Source organism: Bubalus kerabau, chromosome 1 (genome assembly GCF_029407905.1).
Source record: "Bubalus kerabau isolate K-KA32 ecotype Philippines breed swamp buffalo chromosome 1, PCC_UOA_SB_1v2, whole genome shotgun sequence".
Classification (NCBI taxonomy): domain Eukaryota; kingdom Metazoa; phylum Chordata; class Mammalia; order Artiodactyla; family Bovidae; genus Bubalus; species Bubalus kerabau.
Genome location: NC_073624.1, coordinates 141,191,944 through 141,215,034, shown reverse-complemented (window position 1 = coordinate 141,215,034; position 23,091 = coordinate 141,191,944). Strand labels below are relative to the sequence as shown.

At 40.0% G+C, this 23,091-nt stretch overlaps 1 protein-coding gene across 4 annotated transcripts in view; it reads right to left on the bottom strand.

Moving 5' to 3' along the window:
- ARID5B (AT-rich interaction domain 5B) overlaps window positions 1-23,091 on the bottom strand; it is a 192,812-nt gene that overhangs the window by 89,267 nt on the left and 80,454 nt on the right. For 3 of the 4 annotated variants that reach the window (XM_055590242.1, XM_055590248.1, XM_055590263.1), the window contains one exon: window positions 9,961-10,191. The exons of the other annotated variant lie outside the window; for it this stretch is intronic. In XM_055590242.1, the coding sequence (XP_055446217.1) occupies window positions 9,961-10,191 (231 nt within the window). The remainder of the gene's footprint in view (window positions 1-9,960; window positions 10,192-23,091) is intronic. 4 annotated transcript variants of the gene reach the window in all.

Below are 23,091 nucleotides of genomic sequence, written 5' to 3'. Positions count from 1 at the left end.
AAGCCAATGCATTCTAAGCAGAAAATGACAGAGAGGTGTGTAATGAAAGCCCTGTCAGCTTCACAGCCCCATGTCTTATAAAGAATGTGGGAGAACACAGCATTAGTTTGCTACTGCCCCTTTCAACTTCTAAAGAGTTTCAGCTCTAAAAGGGCTCGGTATTCATTATCTGCTTCTCTGATGAGGTGGGAAGCCACTGGGAGAGTTGAGCAGAGAAGTGATCAATCTGGCTGGTATGTTGAAAAGAGACCACGAGACAGCAAGGGCCACAACAGGGAGACTGCTGTAAGTCACACAGACAAGAGAAGACACTGGCTGCCTTCAGACTTGATCCCAGTCTAACGGGATTTCGAATCTTTATCATCATTCCTTTCTTAACCACTCCAACACACACCAATCCCTTTAAATCCTACAGATCCTATTTACAGGAGAGACCTGGTGCTCAGTTATCTGTTCCTGTCTGCCTAGTGATCTCAGGAAATCGGAAAGATCTTTCTGAGCAGGGACCAAGGTGAGTAACATGCTAGTATAATGGTTAAGAGCATGGATATTGAGTTACACTGTCTAGGTTCAAGTCCTGGTTTACCACTTGCGGGCAGATTCTTCTAACTGTACCACCAAAGAAGCCCTTACCACTTGCTAGCTGTGTAATATTGCTGTGCTTAAGTGTTCTTATCTGTAAACTGGCAGAGAAGAATGATACTGATGCACAGTATGCATGTATCCATTCTACATACATACATACATACATATATATATATATATATTTTAATGTTTTGGTCATGCTGAATGGCATGCAGGATCTTAGGTCCCTGACCAGGGATCAAACCAGCACCCCCCTTTAGTGAAAGTGTTGAGTCTTAACCATTGGAACCCCAGGGAAGTCCCCACTTAATCAATATTGATTACACACCTACTATATGCCAAGTATTGTGCTAGATCCAGGCATATCATTGTGAAAAGACAGACGAGTTCCTTGTTCTTAAAGGGCTTATATATAGTACGAGTGAAGCGTGGGGAGATGGACCAAAACATGTAAAGAGATGAATACAGGAGTTCATTTCTGAAAGCGATGAATGGATCAGAAGATAATGGCACATTGGGTGATGGGTTAGAGAAGATCTGTGGAAAGCGGATGGTCAGAGAAGACTTCTCTGGGGAGGAGACATTTGAGATGAGGCTGGAATGATGAGAAGAAGCCAGACCCATGATATCTGTGGAAACACATTCCAGGCCGAAGGACAAACAAACAAGTATTTCTGGAATGAACCTATGTCGAATGAATTTGAGTAGCAAATGATACCTCATTTTCACTAGCAGTCTGTGAAGGTATGAAACAATTTTGTGCATGATTTTTGAGGAATCACTGTGGACCCCGTATGTGGTTAAGGTTGTATTGGGTAGAGCAAGGGGTACAAGAAGATTCTGGTAACTTGAGTACTTAAGCAGTACTTGCCATGTTCCATTTAAGTGTTTTCAGTCATTAACTCATCTAATCATCACAACAATCCTGTGAGGTAGGGTCTACGCCTAGGATGTATGGTCCATGGCTAGCTCACATTTCACCAATACCCTTCCCACATTCCACGCTGTAAGCTCCTGAAGAATGGCGAAGTTTCCTGTCTTGGTCACAACTTTGTGCACAAGGACCACATCAGTATTTGCACCAATATTGAGTAGACATTGGTGAAATGAATGAGCAGATAAGTGCATACTGAGCACCAGGCACCATGCTGAGACCTAAGCAGCCTTGGACAGCCTGACCTACAGTCCGAGGATCTTAAATCAATCCAGTTTCCCCAACGGAACAGACTAAAGGAGTTTACAGAGAACATTCATTTATCACGAGGATTTTAGAACTCAAATGAATATAGACTTATTCAGAACCTCATTCTACCCCAAACCAGAACATTTTTGTCTGTGGTTCATTGACCTAGCTCTTTCCCATAGAGTGTGTGTTTGTGTGTTTTAATTTAATTAGTAAAAATATTTGTTTCATCCTAGAAAGCAATCAGAAAAGACCCTGATGCCGGGAAAGACTGAAGGCAGGAGTAGAAGGGGATGACAGAGGATGAGATGGTTGGATGGCATCACTGACTCAATGGACATGAGTTGGAGCAAGCTCCAGGAGATGGTGAAGGACAGTGAAGCCTGGCATGCTGCAGTCCACGGGATCGCAAAGAGTTGGACAGGATTGGGCGACCAAACAACAACAGGGAGCAATATGTTGATCTTGCTAATGTAATGGAATATAACTTTCTTGCTTTTCTCTATGAAATCCTACATGAAATTTTAGCCAATATAGACACAAATCCTTTCTTCTGGGCTGACAAGAGTTTATTGAACCCATGAGTCCAAATAGTTTTTAATAACCTCATTGAGTCCACTCAGCTACAAAAGGGGTCCAGCGTTACTTTAAAATATCCTTTCAGGTTTGAAAAATAGAAGAGAAACCCACTAATCCTACCCATTCCATACATCATAACTTTAAATTAATTTACAATAGCAACATTAAGATTCTTTTTATTAACCACCCCCCTCAAAGGGTTGGCACCCAGCTTCCAATGCCTGTGCCTGAGGAGGCCTGCTCTCCAGCCCTCCTGTGTCTTACTGTCCTGGAAGCCAAAGCTTGACTGTCCAAGGACAGTCTAATAATTCCATGGACTCTAGAGCATATTACACACAACTTGACCAGCAGCTGTCTTGGGGTTTGGTTTACTATCTGGCACAATGAACTTATCATTCTCTCTGTCCCTACTTCAGCAACTACATGTAATAAAGAGCAGGTACCAAGAGTGGCCTTGGTTAGACCATCCTCTAACGATGAACAGAACCTCTAGAAAATTTCCGAGACAAAGCAATCCTTCGAGTGAGAACTCTGAAGGTAAAGGTCTTCTGCAGAAATAGTAATACATAAGAGGCACAACTCCTTTTCCACTTGGCTTCAGTTAAAGAGAAACATCTGCCTTGTTATCATTGGGGAGGTGGGTGGGCACTGTAGGCAGGCAGGCGGGGGAAGCCTGAGTCTGTACGGGAACCAGGAACAAAGCCATTTGATCGTCAAAATCCACTGAGACCATGAAACCTACTTTGGCAAGAAAAAAATGTTTACTCACTTACAAATTTCCATGATCCTTAACAAAACAACTGCCTTTCCTTTCATTTCCAGCAAAACATGTGACGTTAAGAGGGGAAGAGGCAGAGTCCAGCTCATCCTTTAAGCTTCAAAATAATTTTATACGTCCTGAGTTTTCTTTCATAGAAAGTCAAGGTTTTATCCCTTCTTCTGTTTCCCTCCCTCCCTCTGCTTTTTCTTCTTTTGTCTAAAATGTCATTATTTCACCCAACAGGAAAACGGAAAAATTCAGGGCAGAGTCAGAAAAGTATCTTTAAAACATACTGTAAAAAGTAGAAAACTTCTTTTCTATTAAGGTTCCAGTAAGAGCCCTGGAGCCTTAGGAAAATGGTTCCTTTATTATTCAAAGAGCAAGGCGGGTTTAGATGACTATGTACAAGTTATCTAAGGCCTAAGACTCTAATGGAAACAGTAGGGAATCTTCATTTATCAAGAGAATGTCTTTTCAAAAAATGAATGAATACAAACTTTTTCTGAGCCCAGCAAGTGGGCTGTTACTGCAGGATTTTATAGATGGGACAAGTAAGGGGCCCTACGTCACCTGCCCAGAGGCACAGCAAGCCAGACGGTTGGGCCTTGATTAACCTGGGCTACACACCTATCAGCCTAAAACTCTTTTCACTACATCGTGTTGCCCTCCAGGCCCTCAGCAGAGTATACATCTTAATATTGATGCAGACAACTTCTCCCTGAAGTCAGAGCTCATGGTGCTCTATACATGGACCAAACACCAAGATGACAGTCCATCTCATCTCTGTTCTTTTCAGGTGACTTACTACATCCTTCCTTTAACCCCATCCCACTCCTTGGTCAAGACACCCACACACACGGGCACACACTATCTGCCAAAGAATTTAGAAGCATGACTACTTCTGTCTCTCTGACATTGAAAACTCAAACCAAAAACAAACCATATTTTTATTATTTTTTTAACCCACCATGTCTTAGTCCATTTAGCCTCATCCACCTTTAAAAACTGATTTCATCTCATCTATGTTGGGTCTGCCTTACACCTCTGATAGGAGCCAATACCTTAAAGTTATCCATTTATCTGCTGCAGGTGCCTCTGTTTGGGTTTGGCCGTCAACGCCTCGCACATGTGAAGTCAATCTATGTGATAGTAATGTAAACACTATGCATTACAAACTGGTGGACATTTATTGTTCTTACAGGTGAAACAGACAATACGTTTCCGTGTGTGTTTCCTCTACAGTGGAGACAATAACACACTGTAAATGAAAGTATGTGTTTTACCAAAGGATCATCAAATTATAAAAACAGGTAAGAGCAAGGTAAGGGGGCTGTCAGAGAATGCATTATGCTATTAGATTCCAACAGGACAGTGGGGCCAGGAATTGTATGTTAGAGATTTTGATGGGAAAAAAATGCCATGTGTAATGTCGCTTTCCCCTCATCGTTATTATAAGCTCATTTCCTCATCGCATGTACAATACAACCAGTTTTCTTAATGCTTTCATGTGGAGTCCATTGCTTTAGCTTTAAAAATAGCCAATTCTCTTTTGCTAAGAAAACAGCATATTGCCTTTAAGAGCATTGTAACTGACAAGATGGAAGAATGCAGGCAGGATGTCTAGGCTGAAGCTTTTCTATCACCTGCCATTAATATGATTCAATTTATGCTTATGTCATAGGTTTAGACACTGTGCTGCACTGTGAGCAAAGAAGGGACTTGAATAAAATACAGTGAAGAAAGCAGATGGTATGCTATCAAAACCCTTCAAGCCTAAAATAACCTTTCCCAAGTAAGGAGAATAGTTAATTAAAACCAGGATATATTTACTCTATTCTGAATATCTCAATGTAAATAAAAATCAAAATGACACCTGTAACGTGGGACTAAATGATGAAAATTTCATCTATTCTATTTTTCTTTAATAGTTTCTAATCAAACTTTTCATTAAACAGCTTCATAAAATTCCACAGAGAATTTATTTACAGGGACTCATTGTAGATTTAAAAGCCTTACTTTTATTGTTCAATTAAATTTGTTATTCAGTGGACGACATTAAAACAAAAGAGACGGTGGAAGGGGAGGAGAGGTGTCTAGCCAGTTGGGCAAGGCTGTCACATGAGCAAAGTCCATTTTCGGAGATGAACCTGGGGAATGTGAATATGCTGGGAGGCTCACAGAAGCAACGTGGGGGCAACTCTGCTCAAGAAAGCAAGCCCAGTTCCCTTGCAAAGCCACGGATGGGGTTTGTCCCAGCCCAGGTCCTCTGACTCACATTCATGTCCCACTGGCAGAGAGGGCACCGGGCCACTTATAAAAACCACCTGGAGGGCACAGACTCGGGAGAGTGATGACTGTGGGCAAACACATCTAAGAGAGACCAACAGCCGACCTAGGGCGAAGACGGTCATTCCTAACAGTGTTGGAATGTGAATTTTAAATGATCTAGGCATTGCCAAAACTTTTCTAATACCCTCTCTCCCTATTTGTATTTTTTAAAAGTTTTCATTGGAGTATAGTTGGTTTACAATGTTGTGTTAGTTTCAGGTGCACGGCACAGTGAATGACTTACACGTATACATATATCCACTTTTTTTAAAAAGACTTTTCCTACATAAGTCATTACAGAGTGTTGAGGAGAGTTTCCTGGGCTACACAGCAGGTTCTTATTACTTATCAGTGCATATGCCCATCCCAATCTCCCAAGTTATTCCTCCCCAACTAATCTCTATTTTTAGAAACCAGATCCAGCCCTGCTTTTTCCACGAGGTTTTTCCCAACCCCTCACCACGATGACTATCTTCTCCAGCCAGGCCACATCCTCCACACCCCCCGTTCACTGCGAAATGCCTCCTGCACTCGCTTTCTGCAACACTCATCCAATACTTCGTCCCTGACTTCCCTCTAACATTAGTTAACTTTTCAGTTGTGTTAATCCTGTCTTCCCCAATTAGGTTTTAAATCCTCAAAATGAGTGAGGACTGCCTTTTATTTATCTTTTGAAACCCCTCTCTCACCCCCACTCTGTAACCCCATTTAATAGCAGAGAGCAAAAAATATATTAGTTAATAAAATAAACATTATTTAATCATAGGAAAGCAGACACTGTCCTTTTGAGAAGGGCCTTGGAGGTATTTTATGGCAATTTATGAATTTCATGTGTCAAAGGTGTAGCTGCTAAATGCTATAAACTCTTTGCCATCAGCTCCACCATTCATCCACCTGGTGATATGGCTAATAAAATTTGATTTTTACAGCCTAGGCATACTGTTACCTAAATTACATTTGACCAATTACTGAAGTCACCAAACGTGTGGTACAGAATATATACTGTGTAGAAAATTCATCTGTGGGCCCCCTGGCACTCGCGGTAATCTGACAGAAGTGTTTCAGTCATCTGGCAGTGTTTAATATTAGGAACATTTGTTTAATGCCAGTCACTAATTAAATTTATGTTCTTCCACCAACTGTTGGTTGGTTGGAGAAACCCAACCCCACGTTTTAACAAACCCTTTAACCCATGCTGATTTCAAATAGCACCGGTTAGAGGTTTAAAGGAATTTCTCTGGAAATAAAGATGTATGACCAGAAGTGGAAAGTGAAGGAGGGATATTGGTGAAGGTTTTTGAATCAGGTCAGAATAAGTTTTTTGTTTTTTTTTTTTGTTCTCTTACTAAAACTAAAATGAAATCCTATAAGAAGTACCAAATATTTGAAGTACAAACTACAAAAATACTAATATTCTAATTTTTAGACTAGTCATCGAGAAGCTCTTTAACAAAGGTACCTTTATTCCAAAAGAAAGCTTCCACTTTAAGAGACTGGGGAAGAAAAAGCAGCATTACCAGAAGAAAGTTCAGGAAAACATTTAAAAGTCAGATGCTTGTGTTTGTGAGAACACTTAAAACTAATTTAGTAACTCTTAACAACCATTGTGATCACTGTTAAATTGGAACTTCTATTACCAAGTCTAGATGCAACAGCTTTGAAACTCAATGACTAATAACTCTTAATTTAGCCAAAAAGGTTAAAACATTTTTTCATTATATTACATTGTGAAACTCTAATTCTGAATACACTTAAATTAGGGAAAGCACTTTTTCAGTTCTATTTTGTGTCAAGAATTTAGAGACCTCTTGAGTAGCAAGCAGGGTGGAGGGTTTGGGAGTAGGGGCTAGAAAAGGAAAAACTCAAAAAAGTATTGAAAAGGGAAGATTTATAAATGCTGATCTGGAAGGAGTATTTTTTTTTAATGTATTGGATACATCCAACTACTTGAATAAAAAAGGTTATTTCAATATTATGAATGACAAGGAAATCTTCCTGGAAAAAAGGAAAAAAAACTTGCATAATCACTATTACTCTCTTACAGACTGATAAGCCAGAGTTGTAGAAGGCATCTGAAAAAGACAGTTTGTAACCCCCAAAAAGTTATGTCTAATAAACTTAGGTCCCCTTCTGCTCTTTCTTCCTCTCCTTCTTGGATCCAGACAAGCCATCTGGTCACCCTCACCCTCCTCTGTCCACCACTCCTACTTACAACATCCCCCCTGCCCCTGCTCCAGGGCTGCTGGTGTCACAAATAACCAGCCTAGGGAGGTCACCGTGGACTCCCCAGTCCACGGCGAGGCCTGTGACGACTGAGAAGAATAATCTGAATCTGCATAATTCGCAAAATGAGGCATCCTTGGAAAAACATTACTCAGCAGAATCAAGGAATGCTCCTGCTCAAAGGGCCCTCATGCTCTCTAGGCTGCAGGTCTCCACCCCTTCTGCACCCAGGTCCCAATGAAGGAGTCAGCGTGGCTCAGTTATCACCCTGCTTGCTCTATGGTGGTGATTCCCAGGGAAGGGACAGGGTGAGGTGGGGGCTGTTCTTGCCTTGGTAAGTATAGGAACTTCCAGGTGACATGTGTACTATGATGATGCACCCCCAGAATATTCTGATATCCCTGCTCAGCCTGTCGAGAACCTCTGATATGATCCAATATCTTCAAGGAAGATTTGAGAAAATGAAGATTTGAGAGATGTGATTTTATCTTGTCTCAAATCTTTCACGGCATCATGCAAGGTCTCCTCAACTGAGGATGTGCTATCTTCTCCTTCTTTCCTTCTGTCTACAGAGAACTCATGACTAGTCAGCTAAACAGAGATGCAGACACAGATACATGTACACATATCCATCTTTGATGGGTATAGTGTATAAAGATATAATCGTCATTGTTTAGTCATTCTTTGTCGTGTCCGACTCTTTGCGACCCCATGGATTGTAGCCCACCAGGCTCCTCTGTCCATGGGATTCTCCAGGCAAGAATACTGGAGTGGGTTGCCATTTCCTTCTCCGATACTACTTATACATGTAAAAAAATAGATGAAGAGTCAAGCAAAACCTACAAATTTGGTAATTTCTTACTCTCCAGATATTTTGAACACATCCAAGAAATTTAAACAGATAGGACAGCATATGATCTTAAAGAAGGGAACTAAATACAGTATTATGGAATAGTGAAAGGAATTAAAACCAAGGCAATTGTTTTCTTGATGTTTTCAGCCTCTTAACTAAGACCTAAATAGTTTAATTCTATCAGCTAAATTGGAGAAGGAAATGGCAACCCACTCTAGTACTCTTGCCTGGAGAATCTCAGGGACGGGGGAGCCTGGTGGGCTGCTGTCTATGGGGTTGCACAGAGTCGGACACGACTAAAGCGACTTAGCAGCGGCAGCAGCACCCAAGACCTAAATAGTTTAATTCCATCAGCTAAATTGGAGAAGGCAATGGCAACCCACTCTAGTACTCTTGTCTGGAAAATCCCATGGACAGAGGAGCCTGGTAGGCTGCAGTCCATGGGGTCGCTAAGAGTAGGACACAACTCAGCGACTTCACTTTCACTTTTCACTTTCACGTGGAGAAGGAAATGGCAACCCACTCCAGTGTTCTTGCCTGGAGAATCCCAGGGACGGGGGAGCCTGGTGGGCTGCCGTCTATGGGGTCACACAGAGTCGGACACAACTGAAGCAACTTAGCAGCAGTAGCAGCAGCTAAATTTAACCCAAGTTAACTTTTAATTTTTTTTAATTTAGTTTACAATCTTTTATTCATACCAAGTCTTTGAAACTGATGTGATTTTTACATATACAGCTCATAGGAATTCAAAATTCAGGGGCATAGGGATCTATTACATATCTATCTATCTACCTTATAGTAATGAAGTGGTTAAAATGGTGTATTCTTTTTACACTAGTGTATTTTTATAGTTCTTTATGGTGCCACGAGTAGTAAAGAACCCATCTGCCAATGCAGGAGACATAAGAGATGCAGGTTTGATCCCTGGGTCACAAAGATCTCCTGGAGGAAGGCATGGCAACCCACTCCATTATTCTTGCCTGGAGAATCCCATGGACAGAGGAACCTGGAGTACTATGGTCCATAGGGTCACAAACAGTTGGACATGACTGAAATGACTTAGCACGCATGCATACCACGGAAAAGGGAGTGATCAGTTAAATTTAATACAATCAGTATCTGAAGAGCCAGAGCCTTTTAAGAACCAACTAGCATAAAAGCTTCCTGTCCTATAAAGTCCAATTTCAAGGTCGACCAAGCAATTTCAGACTCTGTCTTGAACAACAAATTCTAAATAATAATCCTGTGCCCTGGGAAACAGAGGCTGCCAAGGAGGCAGTGACGTCTTATTGCCGCAATCACTGGGGGAAGACGGGGGTGGGGGCGGCACACCAGGCTTGTGAAAGTCAGCCCCGTTCCCCACCACTGCTCCTAACAAGAACTGAAAACAACCAGCCACACACGCACAAGTTTCATGTAGGATAAAAAAAATATCATGAAAAGACTCACCAAATTCATCGCATATGCTCTCATTTTCTATGAGAGTCGGGTGGTCGAAGGTGTCCCGACAGTACAGGATCTGAGGGTTCTTGCTGACCACTGCGATGCCCCCCAGGGCTAACGCAAACTGGTCCGTGAGAATGGAAGACGGCTTATCCTGGATGCGCTTCAGCATGGAGCGGTAGCGGCAGTACTGGGGGTAGCTGAGAACGATCACGTTCGTTTCTTCCTCGTCCTCCCCTAGACAATCGAGAAAATACTTCCGTTACTTTCCTCCCTCCAACAAAGAACTGTGGCAACCATGGCCTCATTTCAATGCTCACCTCTGGTTTTGTATTAAAAATATAGTCTTCAGCAACATTCTTGTATTGGTTCATCTTTAGCCTCAGTCCCATTACTCATGCAGCTCCATGAAAAAGCCTCAGGTACCAATAAAGAAAGAGTTGGATCCATAACCCCATAGACAGACTGAAGAATGTTTAGGTCTCTGGCAAGCAGCAGAACCAGAAAACTGTTTTGAAAGAATCTGATGTGCATAAATATATTTTATTTATAATTAATATCATTATTTTATCCATAGGAAAATTCAGAATTTTGTTGAGCTTCTTTGTATTTCTTTCCACAGTTTCGTGTTGCTTTTATTTTGGATTATATAATCTTTCAGTGCTTGAAGCCTGTCTAAAGGCCATCTGGCCCAAGAGAGATATCCATGGGTCTCCAGAACATCATCACCTGCTCTGCTGGTTGTTAGTGCTGTTCAATGAATATATCTTGCCCCCTTTATGGTCCTGTGGAAAGACCACCCATTGAGGACAAGTGGCCATGTGACTGGTTATGGCCAGTGAAATATGGCAAGAGTGGGTGGCACCTTTAAGAACCAGATTGCAACTAACCATACTGTCTCCCTCCCTTTGTTCTGGACATCTGTAATGGTTCAGATAGTGGCTACTCAGCCAGTTTTGGTCTTGAGTGAGGATAACATGGAATAAAGCACCTGGTTGGTCCTAAATGGATGTACAAAATAAACACTTGTTGTTTCAAGTGGAGTATGATTTGGAGGTTGTTTTGTAGTGTGATCTATCTCAGTGTGATTGATACATCCACCTTCTCTGCCCTCCCCCGGACCCATACCCCCTATCTTCTAATGTTCCTCAAATCCATCTGGTAACTTGGCACAATTCAGAGAACCACACCGAGAGGACTCCCCAAGCATCCTTGTGAGAGCTCCATCAGAACCAACTTAACTCAGGAGAACATTTCAGCAACTTTAATGAAGCTCCCTCTTATAACAATCTTAATGCTTATTCGCATGCCACCATATTTACAAAAACTAGATTCTGCATGGATTAATCCTTCTTTCAGCTTAAGCTTGAGAAATGGCAACCTCCTCCTCCCCTTTGGTATCCTGCCACCTGCACAATGTCAAGCTGGATTGGGGCTCCATGACCCAGTTTGCCATCACTCTCTGTAACCACACCATCAGGGCGTGTGCAAGCAATTCCCAGATATGTCACTTGCTTATCCAAAGGGAAAACACTCAATATTTTGAGCCTTTACCATGCTGCAGGGAATTGCACAAAACAGTTGTTAAGGATACCAACATTATCATGGCCATCTGGCAACCAGTGGGAGACGAATGAGGAAGGACAGAACATAATGATGGAGCATAACCAGTACCAATGGAAGGTGTGCATGTGACCCTTTCAGATAGGAGGCCAATACCCAGATGTATTTCTAATTATGTTCACTTAGTTCCTCAGGCTGGAGGCTTCTTCCAGAATGGAGATGTTTAGCTGCTTTCAAGATGACATCTTTTAACAGTTTATGTTGCTTAGACTCCTGCCTGGTTTGTGGGTAGCCACTTCATCAGCTGGCACACTTAATTAAATGGAAATACATTTACACTGAAGCCAAGTCCCCAATGAAAAATAGTTCGAAGATGCTGATACATGTCCCAAGGCATGCCCACTTGAGATTTCTACAGTAGCCCAAGACACTAGCTCAAATTTGTGCTTTCTATAAAGTGAAAAAAAGTGTTAGTGAAAATATTTACAAAAACATCATCAGAATTCCAGAGTGTCTGAGTACTATTTGAAGAAGCAGCCTCTAATGTGTCAATTACATTATTGCACTCTATTTGTCCAAGATGACCAAGATTTGTCCAAGATCATCCAAGATGACAGTCAGGGAGTATAACCATGAACCCCCAGGGTTTATTTCAGCATGCTCAGCCCCTGACACCATCTCTGGTATATAGTAAATACCATAACAATGCCTGTTGATCTCACTTCTGCGATGGGAGTGGTGGTGTGTGTGTGTGTGGGGGGGGGGGCGGTGCTGTACTAGTGTCTCTACACGTTCTTGAAATGGAGAAAGTCATACTTCTAAGGTTGAACAATGGGGGAAAAATGGATGTTTCAGAGTTGGTTTTATAGCAGAAGATGTCACCTGGACTCTTGGGACCACTTCACTTCCTTCCTTCATTCTCCATGAGGATGCCATCTCTAGGTTCTTAATTATCTCTTCTGGATGAAATCAGTCCCTGGCTATATTCTGTGCTTAGAAATGACTTTTTTTTTTTTTTTAATTCCCTCATCCTTGAAACATTTGTCTCTATTTCTTCACACAGTCTATAAAACGCTAAACAAACCTTGAGTCCTTTTCTTTCTATTGGAAGAAAAAAAAGCAAATTTCCTCTGATCCCAAGGCATGGAAACACATGCTATGAACGATGTCCATTCATTCTGGAGACAGCATCTCTAAGAATGTTCTGGGACTGCCCATATCAGAATCACACAGGAGAATGCAGGAAGGCAGAGAACCTTAAGAACCTCCGATTCAGAATTTCTAAGGCAGTGGCCCAGGAATTTATTATCTCTGACAAGTTCCCAGATAGTTCATGTACATTAAAATGTGAAAACACCACCTGAGTTTAGCTTTTTTGCATAGACTTACAATGATTTACTCAGTTGGGTTTTGATCTTTCTCTCCATACACACACACACACACACACACATATATATTTTCCTAGTTTCAGGTTATGTTTCTATCCAAAACCCCACTGTTTCTGAAACAATACTGGACCAAATTCCCTTCTCTTTGCCACTTTACTAACATTTTTACACTTCACTAACATTGTTACAGGTATCACAGAAGACAGTGAATGTAAAAAAGCACTCTTAAACAAAAATACGAGGAACTGCTTTCCTGCTTAGAAAGCAGAGCAAAAATATTACTGCGATGGCTGGTGCTAACAGTAAAACATTAAAATTTACAAAGGCCTTTCACACAACATATCTTTGTTGCTGTTTCTCACAACAACACTATTAGTGCCATGACACCTTGTTAATATTCCCTTAGAGATGGGAAAGTCCAGATTCAGACTCTCACGTGACTACTCTAGGATCTCAAGGAACTAGAAAGTGATAGAGATGAGATTATAACTCAACTTTTTAACTTCAAGCTTGATGAGCTTTTCATTATGCCAAAATGTCAATAAAAATAACATTATCCTTAGGGTAATATCTTGATTTCTTTTCCTATATGGGTGTGGCTGAAGTAAATTATCTTTCCTTTTGACATATTGTTGCTGTTGAAGGGATTTAACTAATTTACAACATTAGGAGTGAGGATGGTGGTCTTTGATCAAATGAAATAGGAGACGTCTGTTTCATCCACAACTGTGGAATTCAGCCTGTTCTAAGTTAGAATTCTACTCTGGTTAAGTTAGTGTTATTGTGGAATACCTCAATTCCCATTGTAACAATTTAACAATATTGACACACCTTCATGTTGACCAACTTTTTACTTTCTATCTACGTGATAGGAAATCAAGCCAACTCTTAGGTTGTGCAAGCCTAGAATCCCTACCCATGGCTGAGAGGTTAGCACAGCTGGGACCCGGCCTTATGTGGTAGTGGTTACTGATTAAAAAAAAAAAAAAAAAAAATTATAATTTTGTTGTATATGAACAGAACCATCTATTTGGAGCAGAATTTCAGCATTGTTTGGACAGGGGCAAATTTCCAAGCTTACAATGCGATGTTCCCAGAGGAGCTGCCTTTAATATTTACAAAAAGCAGAGGAAGCCCATGAGACCCTGAGGACTCCTGTGCAGAGGTGAACAAGCATTCTAGGTGAGAGTCAAGATAAGATCCAGTGTAAAGGTGAGATGTGGAAGAACCAACAATTCATCTAGGTCAAAGTTTCATTGAGTGAAGATACCCTGAGTCTCTTCTTTGTGGTTTAGGCAGAGGTTTCATGAACTGAAGAAACTTTTTTTTTTTTTCCAAGGCAAAGTGTGGTCACTTTACTATGAAAGGTGAATATAAAACTATGGGTTTGGAAGTGCTTTCCAAGTCCAAAATTCTATGATCCTATAACTGCCTCCTAAGCCTTCGCATTAAATTAACTTTTTCCTGACACAGCTACAAAAAAGCAAATTGTTCAACAGCTGTCATATTTTATTTTGCCCTAGTACACTAAGAAACAAACAAAGCCAAACAATCCTTTCAAGAATTCCTCTTTAAATTCCTCAGTTACTTCCTACCTCCTATGCATTTCATACCCACATAAACAAACACTCCTATACAAAGTTACGCATGAAACTGACAATCAGGCTGACAATAAGGCTGTGTAGGACATTCCCCCTTTCCAATTCATAATAGGTCTAGCAGATAAATCTAAGAACGAATAAAGAGTGGATAAATTGCACATTTGTTTAGCAAAAGACAAACAAAGTGTTCCTGGAACAAAGATTATCTTTCAGCCACACCCACATAGGGAAAGAAATCAAAGTATTACCCTAAGGAATCTTTCTCTAACACACACTAGTTGGCTGCAGTTGGTTGGATTATATATACATTATTTGATTTCTGTCAACAGAAAATAACCAGCAATAAATTAATGGTACCAAAGACTGAAATTTCAGACCATAATTATGATATTCTATTAAAATGTCATCCCATTCCTCAAGTACCCCCTCCACCAAAAAAAAAAAAAAAAAGTGAGTATGCTTATGAGTATGCCTATTTTAAAATGAAATATTCAAAGGGAATGAGTCCCCAAATGACTCAACCTCATTTCAACTTCAATGAAAAGAACTTTGCCTATTAAAAGTTAATACCTAAAAGTACACTGCTTATAATGCTCAACAAAAATTACTCTAATCCTGCACTTATATCATAATTACACGTTTTGTTAACCTCCCTCAATGTCAATTTTTCACTTATTTATATATTTTCAAAGTCCAAAACAGAATTCCACTGAGAAACTATAATTATAACGTGAGACTCCACCCAAGCTTTTCAAACAGTAACTGTATACCATTGCTTTAATCCTTAGCATTGGACTGGGGGTGGGAAGAGGGTGGGGGGAGAGGGTAAGAGCCCGCATTCATTCTGAATAGCATGTTGCAAGTTCTCTTTGTAAAAAGAGAGATGCATGAAATAGCAAACACAATGAATTAATGGAGCATTGACTTTCAAATATCCATAATGCTATTTTTTAAAATAGATAATGGTGGCCAAATGCACAGAAGGCTGAAAACATAAATTCCGGAGGAGAAATTTGCTTTTATCTCTTACACAACAATTTAGAAATGTAACTTTCTTTTTCATTTTAGGGGGAGGAGAGAAGGCTTGTTTCGGAAACATCACACTGGTATGCTTACTGAAAACCACTATAATCTACTTCTAACATCACAGTAAGCTTAAAAAAAAAAAAAAAAAAAAAGCTTAAAAAACCCTCGCACCAGGATTTTATAGAGCCTGGTGGAAAAAGTATGCATGTTCCTTCCTGCACCTAATTACCTCAAGTGAAAAATCTGCCAAGTATTTTGCCCTTTAGTTCTCTTAATCGTATTAGGGCAAATGCATTTGGATGCCAATAGAAACAAACATTTAAAGATTTTCACTTAAAAGATTCCAAATATGTATGAAGGTTATGTTTGAGACACAATGTCCCTAGTCCTTCAAGGAAAATATACAGTGTTCTTTTTTTTGTTCCCCAAGCAAATATGAATTTGCTCATGTTATAAAGCTTGATGTCTAGTTTTCAGACAATTTAAGTAAAATAAATGTCAATATGAGAGGCTCTTACAAAGATTTATGTTTCTTTCTGTTACTTTATTACATTAGGCATTCCTTTCTCAAAGCTTTATACTTTTCACTGTGCTCCTAGCAACAACCAACGGCAAAGCATCAACTTTATATACCTGGCAGTGTTCCAATTCTTACTGCTATTGACAATTATATTGAAGTTTCCACTTAATTGCTGCTCTGTTGTGACACTGAATATTTGTCATAATTAGGCATTTCCTATTTTCCATCCATTCATTTTTGATTATTACTGAAAATGAAAATTTTTTTTATTCCAGAAAACCTAAGCCTGAAAATTCTACAGATAAGAGTAGCTACAGCTGTTACTATCATTACCAACATTGTAACATGCAGAAAAAAAAAAAAGGCATATAATTTCTCGGAAGGTAATTTTCCTTTCAGTCTAAGTGCTCTTATTCATCTTACAGTTACTCAATGATTTCCTGTTCTAATTACAGGACATTATACAGAAAGGCATTTGTAAAGGGAAAATGCAGCAGTGCCTGTAACTAAATAGCCTGAATTGGTTGAAAGTGTTTAAAATTCAAAGCCGTACGTCAACTTTATCAATTTCTGATTACAACCTGTATAAATGTGTAATGTGTCCCTACATCTCTCATAAGGCAGTCAACTTAGTACCCAAACTTACTGCACATCAAGGGGGAAAATACAGTTACAGTTAAACTGATGTTGAAGAGTTGGGGTGGGGAAAGATCGGGCTTTTTTTTTTTTTTTTCCCTCATCAAAGCTGTTAAATTGGAGGCATGCCAAGACAAGGAGTGGAAAATATTAATGATAAAAATAAATTAAATGCCTGATTAAAAGGGAGAGAGAACAAGATTCCATCCGGAATAGAAATGAAAATGCCACAAACTATTTCATAAAAACAGACTGTGACGTAAATTGCACATCAGTATTGCACTGTTGTGGTTATTTTGAGAAATGGTTTGTACTGTAAGTCAGCTGGTGCTGCCCCACCCTTAATGGTTTTGTAATTCTCTACACAGCAAGCAAGTGGGGCAGTCCTCAGATCGCTAAGACAGAAAACAGACCTAGCCGAACAGAACTGACAATAAAAAGATAATGTCCTTTTAACATAACAGAACAAGAAGATTGGCTTTATTAACTAAAAAAAAAAAAAACAAACTATTTTAAATGGTCCCCAGCTTGCCATTTGTTTTGATAAATGGAAAGATAGATCTTCCCAGGACAGGCAACAAAAACATCACTTTAGAACTTATAAAATGTGGGAAAATATGCCAGTTCAGGGTTGCAAACAGAACAAAGAATATTTCAAATGTAAAAACCCAGGGTTTTAACCAGCTGTTTCCAAAAGCAAACCACTTCAAATGGACGGCCACACAAATATGTGTTAATATGTTAATATCAGCTTTTGTCCTACGATTACTTCATCACCCAAAAAAGAAAACAACAGAAAGCTAAACTAAAACCAAGCATGCCATCATTTCGAGGAACAAATGAACCCACTGGGAGGCAAAGCCAGCCTCCACCACCAAGCATCCACCAAGCAGTCACTGAATTCTAAGCCACATTTAAAAGCCACATTAGATTTCTTCTTGAGAATTATGCATGTGATACCCACATGGTTCATCTCAGACATTTAAAGGTCACACAAGACAGGGATTATGTAGCAGGTGTATCTACTGGTGAGATCACATGCCTAGACAGACCTGTAGGTAAAAGTGGTGACCACATCTGGGGTGTAATTCTAAGGGACCTGACCTGCCTTGACCTGCCTCCCATTCACAGGGTTAACTGTTTAGCTACAAGTCAACTATTCACTGTTAATGAGTTTCAGTGTCTGAACAAGAGAATATAAAAAGCCCAGGAGACCACATAGGACCCAGAGCTTGGACAAAATTTCTCCTACTCTAAAATTGTGCCAAAAGTTTTCTCAGAGATTAATTTATGCATTTATTTATTTACTAGTGACCCAAGTAAGGCTATTGGATTGGATTGGAACTTAGTTTAAATCAACCCTCTCTTGGTTTACAGGAAGCTACTTTTAAGATTCAGTTAGCCCCTCTGGTTACCATGACAAAGTTGCTATAAGAGAGGGAAATCAGACCATCATTAGCACAATTGGTCTTAAAAAATAATAGCTACCCAACTTTTTATTTTTCAGTTTTTAGTTTACGTCTGCTGTCATTGCAAGAACCATAATACCATTACTGCAGCTGCCTTGTAAGCCTTTGACGTTGGAGAGACCCTCCTGAACCCCCAAACTTATGAATAAACCTAACTAAAGTGAGATGCTGGACAGATCAATAGCTAAATGATTTAACTTCCGCACATTAGGCTCTTAGCATATAAGATGTGAATTTGTGCCTTAACAAAATGACTAATCACTATTTGTCATGACTTTCATGGACATGATTATTTCACAAGTAGTCAACACTGATCAGGCTAAATCTCATCATTTCCCACATGGTTTATATCTGGGGGGAAAGCCTGTGTATGCAGCACTAATTCTAAAGGAAATCAGTCCTGAGTATTCATTGGAAGGGCTGATGCTGAAGCTGAAACTCCAATACTTTGGCCACCTGATATGAAGAACTGACTCACTGGAGAAGACCCTGATGCTGGGAAAGACAGAAGGCAGGAGGAGAAGGGGACAACAGAGGATGAGATGGTTGAATGGTGACACTGACTCGATGAACATGAGTTTGAATAAGTTCTGGAAGCTGGTGATGGACAGCAAAGCCTGGTGTGCTGCACTCCATGCGGCTGCAAAGAGTCAGACACGACTGAGCAACTGAACCGAATTGAACTCATGAAGCACTAAACACCAAAAAGTGTAAATTGATTAATGTTGATTACCTAATGCCTAGCATTTTGAAGCCCCATTCTATACATATATACATACATACACATGTGTATGTGTGTGTTTATATATACTTTATAACAGAACATATATCTGGAAAAATAACATCACAGTATGGCTGCTGCTGCTAAGTCACCTCAGTCATGTCCAACTCTGTGCGACCCCATAGACGGCAGCCCACCAGGCTCCCCCATCCCTGGGATTCTCCAGGCAAGAACACTGGAGTGGGTTGCCATTTCCTTCTCCAATGCATGAAAGTGAAAAGTGAAAGTGAAGTCGCTCAGTCGTGTCCAACTCTTCGCAACTCCATGGACTGCGGCCTACCAGGCTCCTCCGTCCATGGGATTTTCCAGGCAAGAGTACTGGAGTGGGATGCCATTGCCTTCTCCACACAGTATGGCTACTTTCATTAAAACTCTGTGGTCATTAAACATAATAAAATCAAATAACATTTAAGATCTGGCAAAGATGCTTCTGTTAGAGTCAGTGAAAATAAGAAAGGTATGAAATAATATGCTCAACCTCTTGTCTTCTGCTTAATAGCATTATTGAGATAGAATTCACATAACAAATAATTCATTCATTTAAAATGTACAAGCTCTCAGTATATTTAATTTTGCATCTATCACTATAATTAAATTTATAACATTTTCATTTTCCCAAAAGAACCCCTATATCCCCTCATTCCACATCTCTTTGCCCTTCATCAATTCTAGGCAACTAATAACCTACTTTCTATCTCTATAAATTTACCTATTCTGGACATTTAATATAAATGGATTCACACAATATGTAGTTCTTTATAACAGCTTCTATCACTTAGCATAATGCTTTCAAGGTTCATACATATTGTAGAGCATATCACTATTTCAAGGCTTTCCAGGTAAAGAATCTGCCTGCAGTGCAGATGTGAGTTCAATTCCTGGGTTGGGAAGATCCCCTGGAGGAAGGAAATGGCAACCTACTCCAATAATTTTGCCTGGGAAATCCCATGGACAGAGGAATCTGGTGGGTTACAGTCCTTGGGTTGCAAAAGAGTGGGACACAACTGAGCGACTAAACAACAATCAGCATTTCATTTCCTTTTATTGTTAATAATATCCCATCGTATGGATATACCACATTTTATTTATCCATTCCATCAAGTGATGAGACATTTGGATTATTTCCACTCTTTGGCTATTAAAGATAATGCTGCTATCAACATTTGTGTATAAGTTTTTGTGTGGGTATATGTTTTCATTTCTCTTGTGTATGTATACCTAGGAATAAAATTGATGGGTTATATGGCAATTCTACGTTTGCCCTTTTAAAGAACTGCCAGACTGTTTTCCAGTGTGGCTATACCATTTTACAATCTCTTCAGCAGTTTATGAGGCTTCTGATATGTCCACATCTTTTCTAGCACTTGCCATTATTTGTCATTATTTGTCTTTTTGACAGCCATCCTATAAGGTGTGAAGAGATATCCCATGTTGTCTTGTCTAATGCCTAAAAATCATTAACAGTGGGTACACCTAGATTGTGACATTATCTGGGATTCTTATTTTCTTTGTCTGCATTTTTACTGTGCAACTTTTTTTTTTAAGAAGTAGACATCTGGCAAAGTGTGTTAGTCGCTCAGTTGTATCTGACTCTTTGCGACCCCATGGACTGTAGCCTGCCAGGCTCCTCTGTCCATGGAATTCTCCAGGCAAGAATACTAGAGTAAAGCCATTCCCTTCTCCAGGGGATCTTCTGAACCCCAGGTCTTCTGCATTTCAGGCAGATTCTTTACCATCTGAGCCACCAGGGAAGCCCAGGAACATCTGGCAAATTTATATGGAATTTCAAGAGATCTCAAGCAGTTAATCTTAAGAAAGAACAAAACTGGAGGACTTACACGGTCCTATTTCAAAACTTACTACAAAGCTACAGTAATCAAAGCAGTGTGGTACTGGCATAAGGCTCAAATGTGATCCAATAGAATAAAGAATCCAGAAATAAACTTTCAAATCTTTGGACGGGTGCCAAGACTATTCAATGGGAAAAGACAGTTTTCTCAACAAATGATGTGGGTGAAAACTAAGTATTGATAGGAAAAGAATGCATTTGACCCTTACCTCACACCATATACAAAAACTAACTCAAAATTTATCAAAGACTCACATTTAAGGGTTAAGACTACAAAACACAGGAGGAAATCTTCATTAACTCGGATTTCACAATGGTTTCTTAAGCATAACACCAAAAGTGTAGGCAACAAGAACAAAAAATAAACTGGACGTCTTCAAAATTTAAAACTTTTGTGTACCAAAGGACACTATCAAGAAAGTGAAAAGACAACCCATAGAACAGGAGAAAATTTTTGCAAATCATATAGTAAATGAAGGATTAACATACAGAAAACAAATAGCTCTTAAAACAGCAAAAAGAGAAACAATTCCATTTAAAAAGACTTGAATAGATATTTCTCCAAAGAAGTCATACAAATGGCACATGAAAAATTACTCAATATCATTAGTCACTAGCAAAATGTAAACCGAAACCGTAGATACTACCTCACGCCTACCAGTAATACTATTATTACTTAAAATATAAATAAAAACAAAAACAATAAACTCCAAATGCTGGTGAGGATGTTGAAAAACTGGAACTCTGATACTTTGCTGGTGAAAATGTAAAATGGTATAGCTACAGTGAAAAACAATCTGGAAGTTCCTTAAAAAGTTATATATTGAATGATCTTATGACCTAGTAATTCCACTCCTAGGTATATATTCCAAAGAACTCAAACAGATACCTGTACATCAACATCAACATTAACAGCAGCATTAATTACGAGCACCAAAAAGTAGAAACTCAAGTGTTCAACAACAGATAAACAAACAGTGTGGTTATGCATGCAATGGAGTATTATTTAGCCATAAAAAGGAATGAAGTTCTGATACACGCAACAATGAATGAATTTTGAAAACATTATGCTAAGTAAAATAAGCCAAAGGCAAGATAATGTATGATTCTATTTTATATGAAGTATCTAGAATAGGCCAATTCTGACAGAGGGTAGAATAGATGTTTCCAGGGGCTGGGGCTAGGGCCAGAGGCAGGGGATGGGGAGTTACTGCTTAGTGGGTACAGAGTTTCTGTTTAGGATGATGAAAAAGCTGGAAATAGATAGTGGTAATGGTTGTCCAACATGAGGAATGCACTTGGTGTCACTGAATTTTACATTTAAAAATGGTTACAGTGGTAAATATGCATACATTTTATGCAACTTTTTAAAAAAGGAGGACTACCTGGCAAGGGTTATATTTCCTTTCTGGATGCACTCTTCACTGCTTCTTGAAAGGAAAAGAGGTGTCTCTCCAACCAGTAACTAAGCTATCAACTCCTGAAAGGCACAGTCAGTGTCCTAATTTCTTGTTATCCCTCCTAGATCTTTGAAGGGCCACTGGAAAATGCCAACCGTCTATAGAGAGCATTGCAGTTAACATCTGAACGTCTTGTCAACAAGTAAGGGCTGTCATATGTCATTAATTCACTCTAAGCTCTGGACCCGCAGCTCTTCCCAAAAGGCTGAAAGAACCTAGAGAGTTATCCTCCCAACAGTGCTGCACCCACTGCCCTTTAGATGATGGGGCCTGAGTTTAGGCGGTCATCTCATTCTTTGACTTTTTAAGAAACAGCTTCACCACTGAGGGGTGTGTGGACCACCCTCAAAGAGCTGAGCCATCTCCACACAGCTGCGCTGACCTCTAGGAGTTCACGTCCTCAGGTGACAAGAAACACCTGGATTGCACTGTTCCCTCGTAAATCATCATCGGCCTTCTGCAGTGGCTTAATGAGGAGGGTAAAATGCCTTTGTCCTACCACGGCTGCTGCTGCTGCTAAGTCACTTCAGTCGTGTCGGACTCTGTGGGACCCCATAGACGGCAGCCCACCAGGCTCCCCGTCCCTGGGATTCTCCAGGCAAGAACAATGCAGTGGGTTGCCATTTCCTTCTCCAATGCATGAAAGTGAAAAGTAAAAGTGAAGTTGCTCAGTCGTGTCTGACTGTTAGTGAGCCCATAGACTGCGGCCCACCAGGCTCCTCCGTCCATGGGATTTTCCAGGCAAGAGTACTGGAGTGGGGTGCCATTGCATTCTCCATCTCCTATCACTGGCTCGTCTTAAATCAGAGGTCTTCAAACTGGTGAACCCCTGGACCCAGAGGGT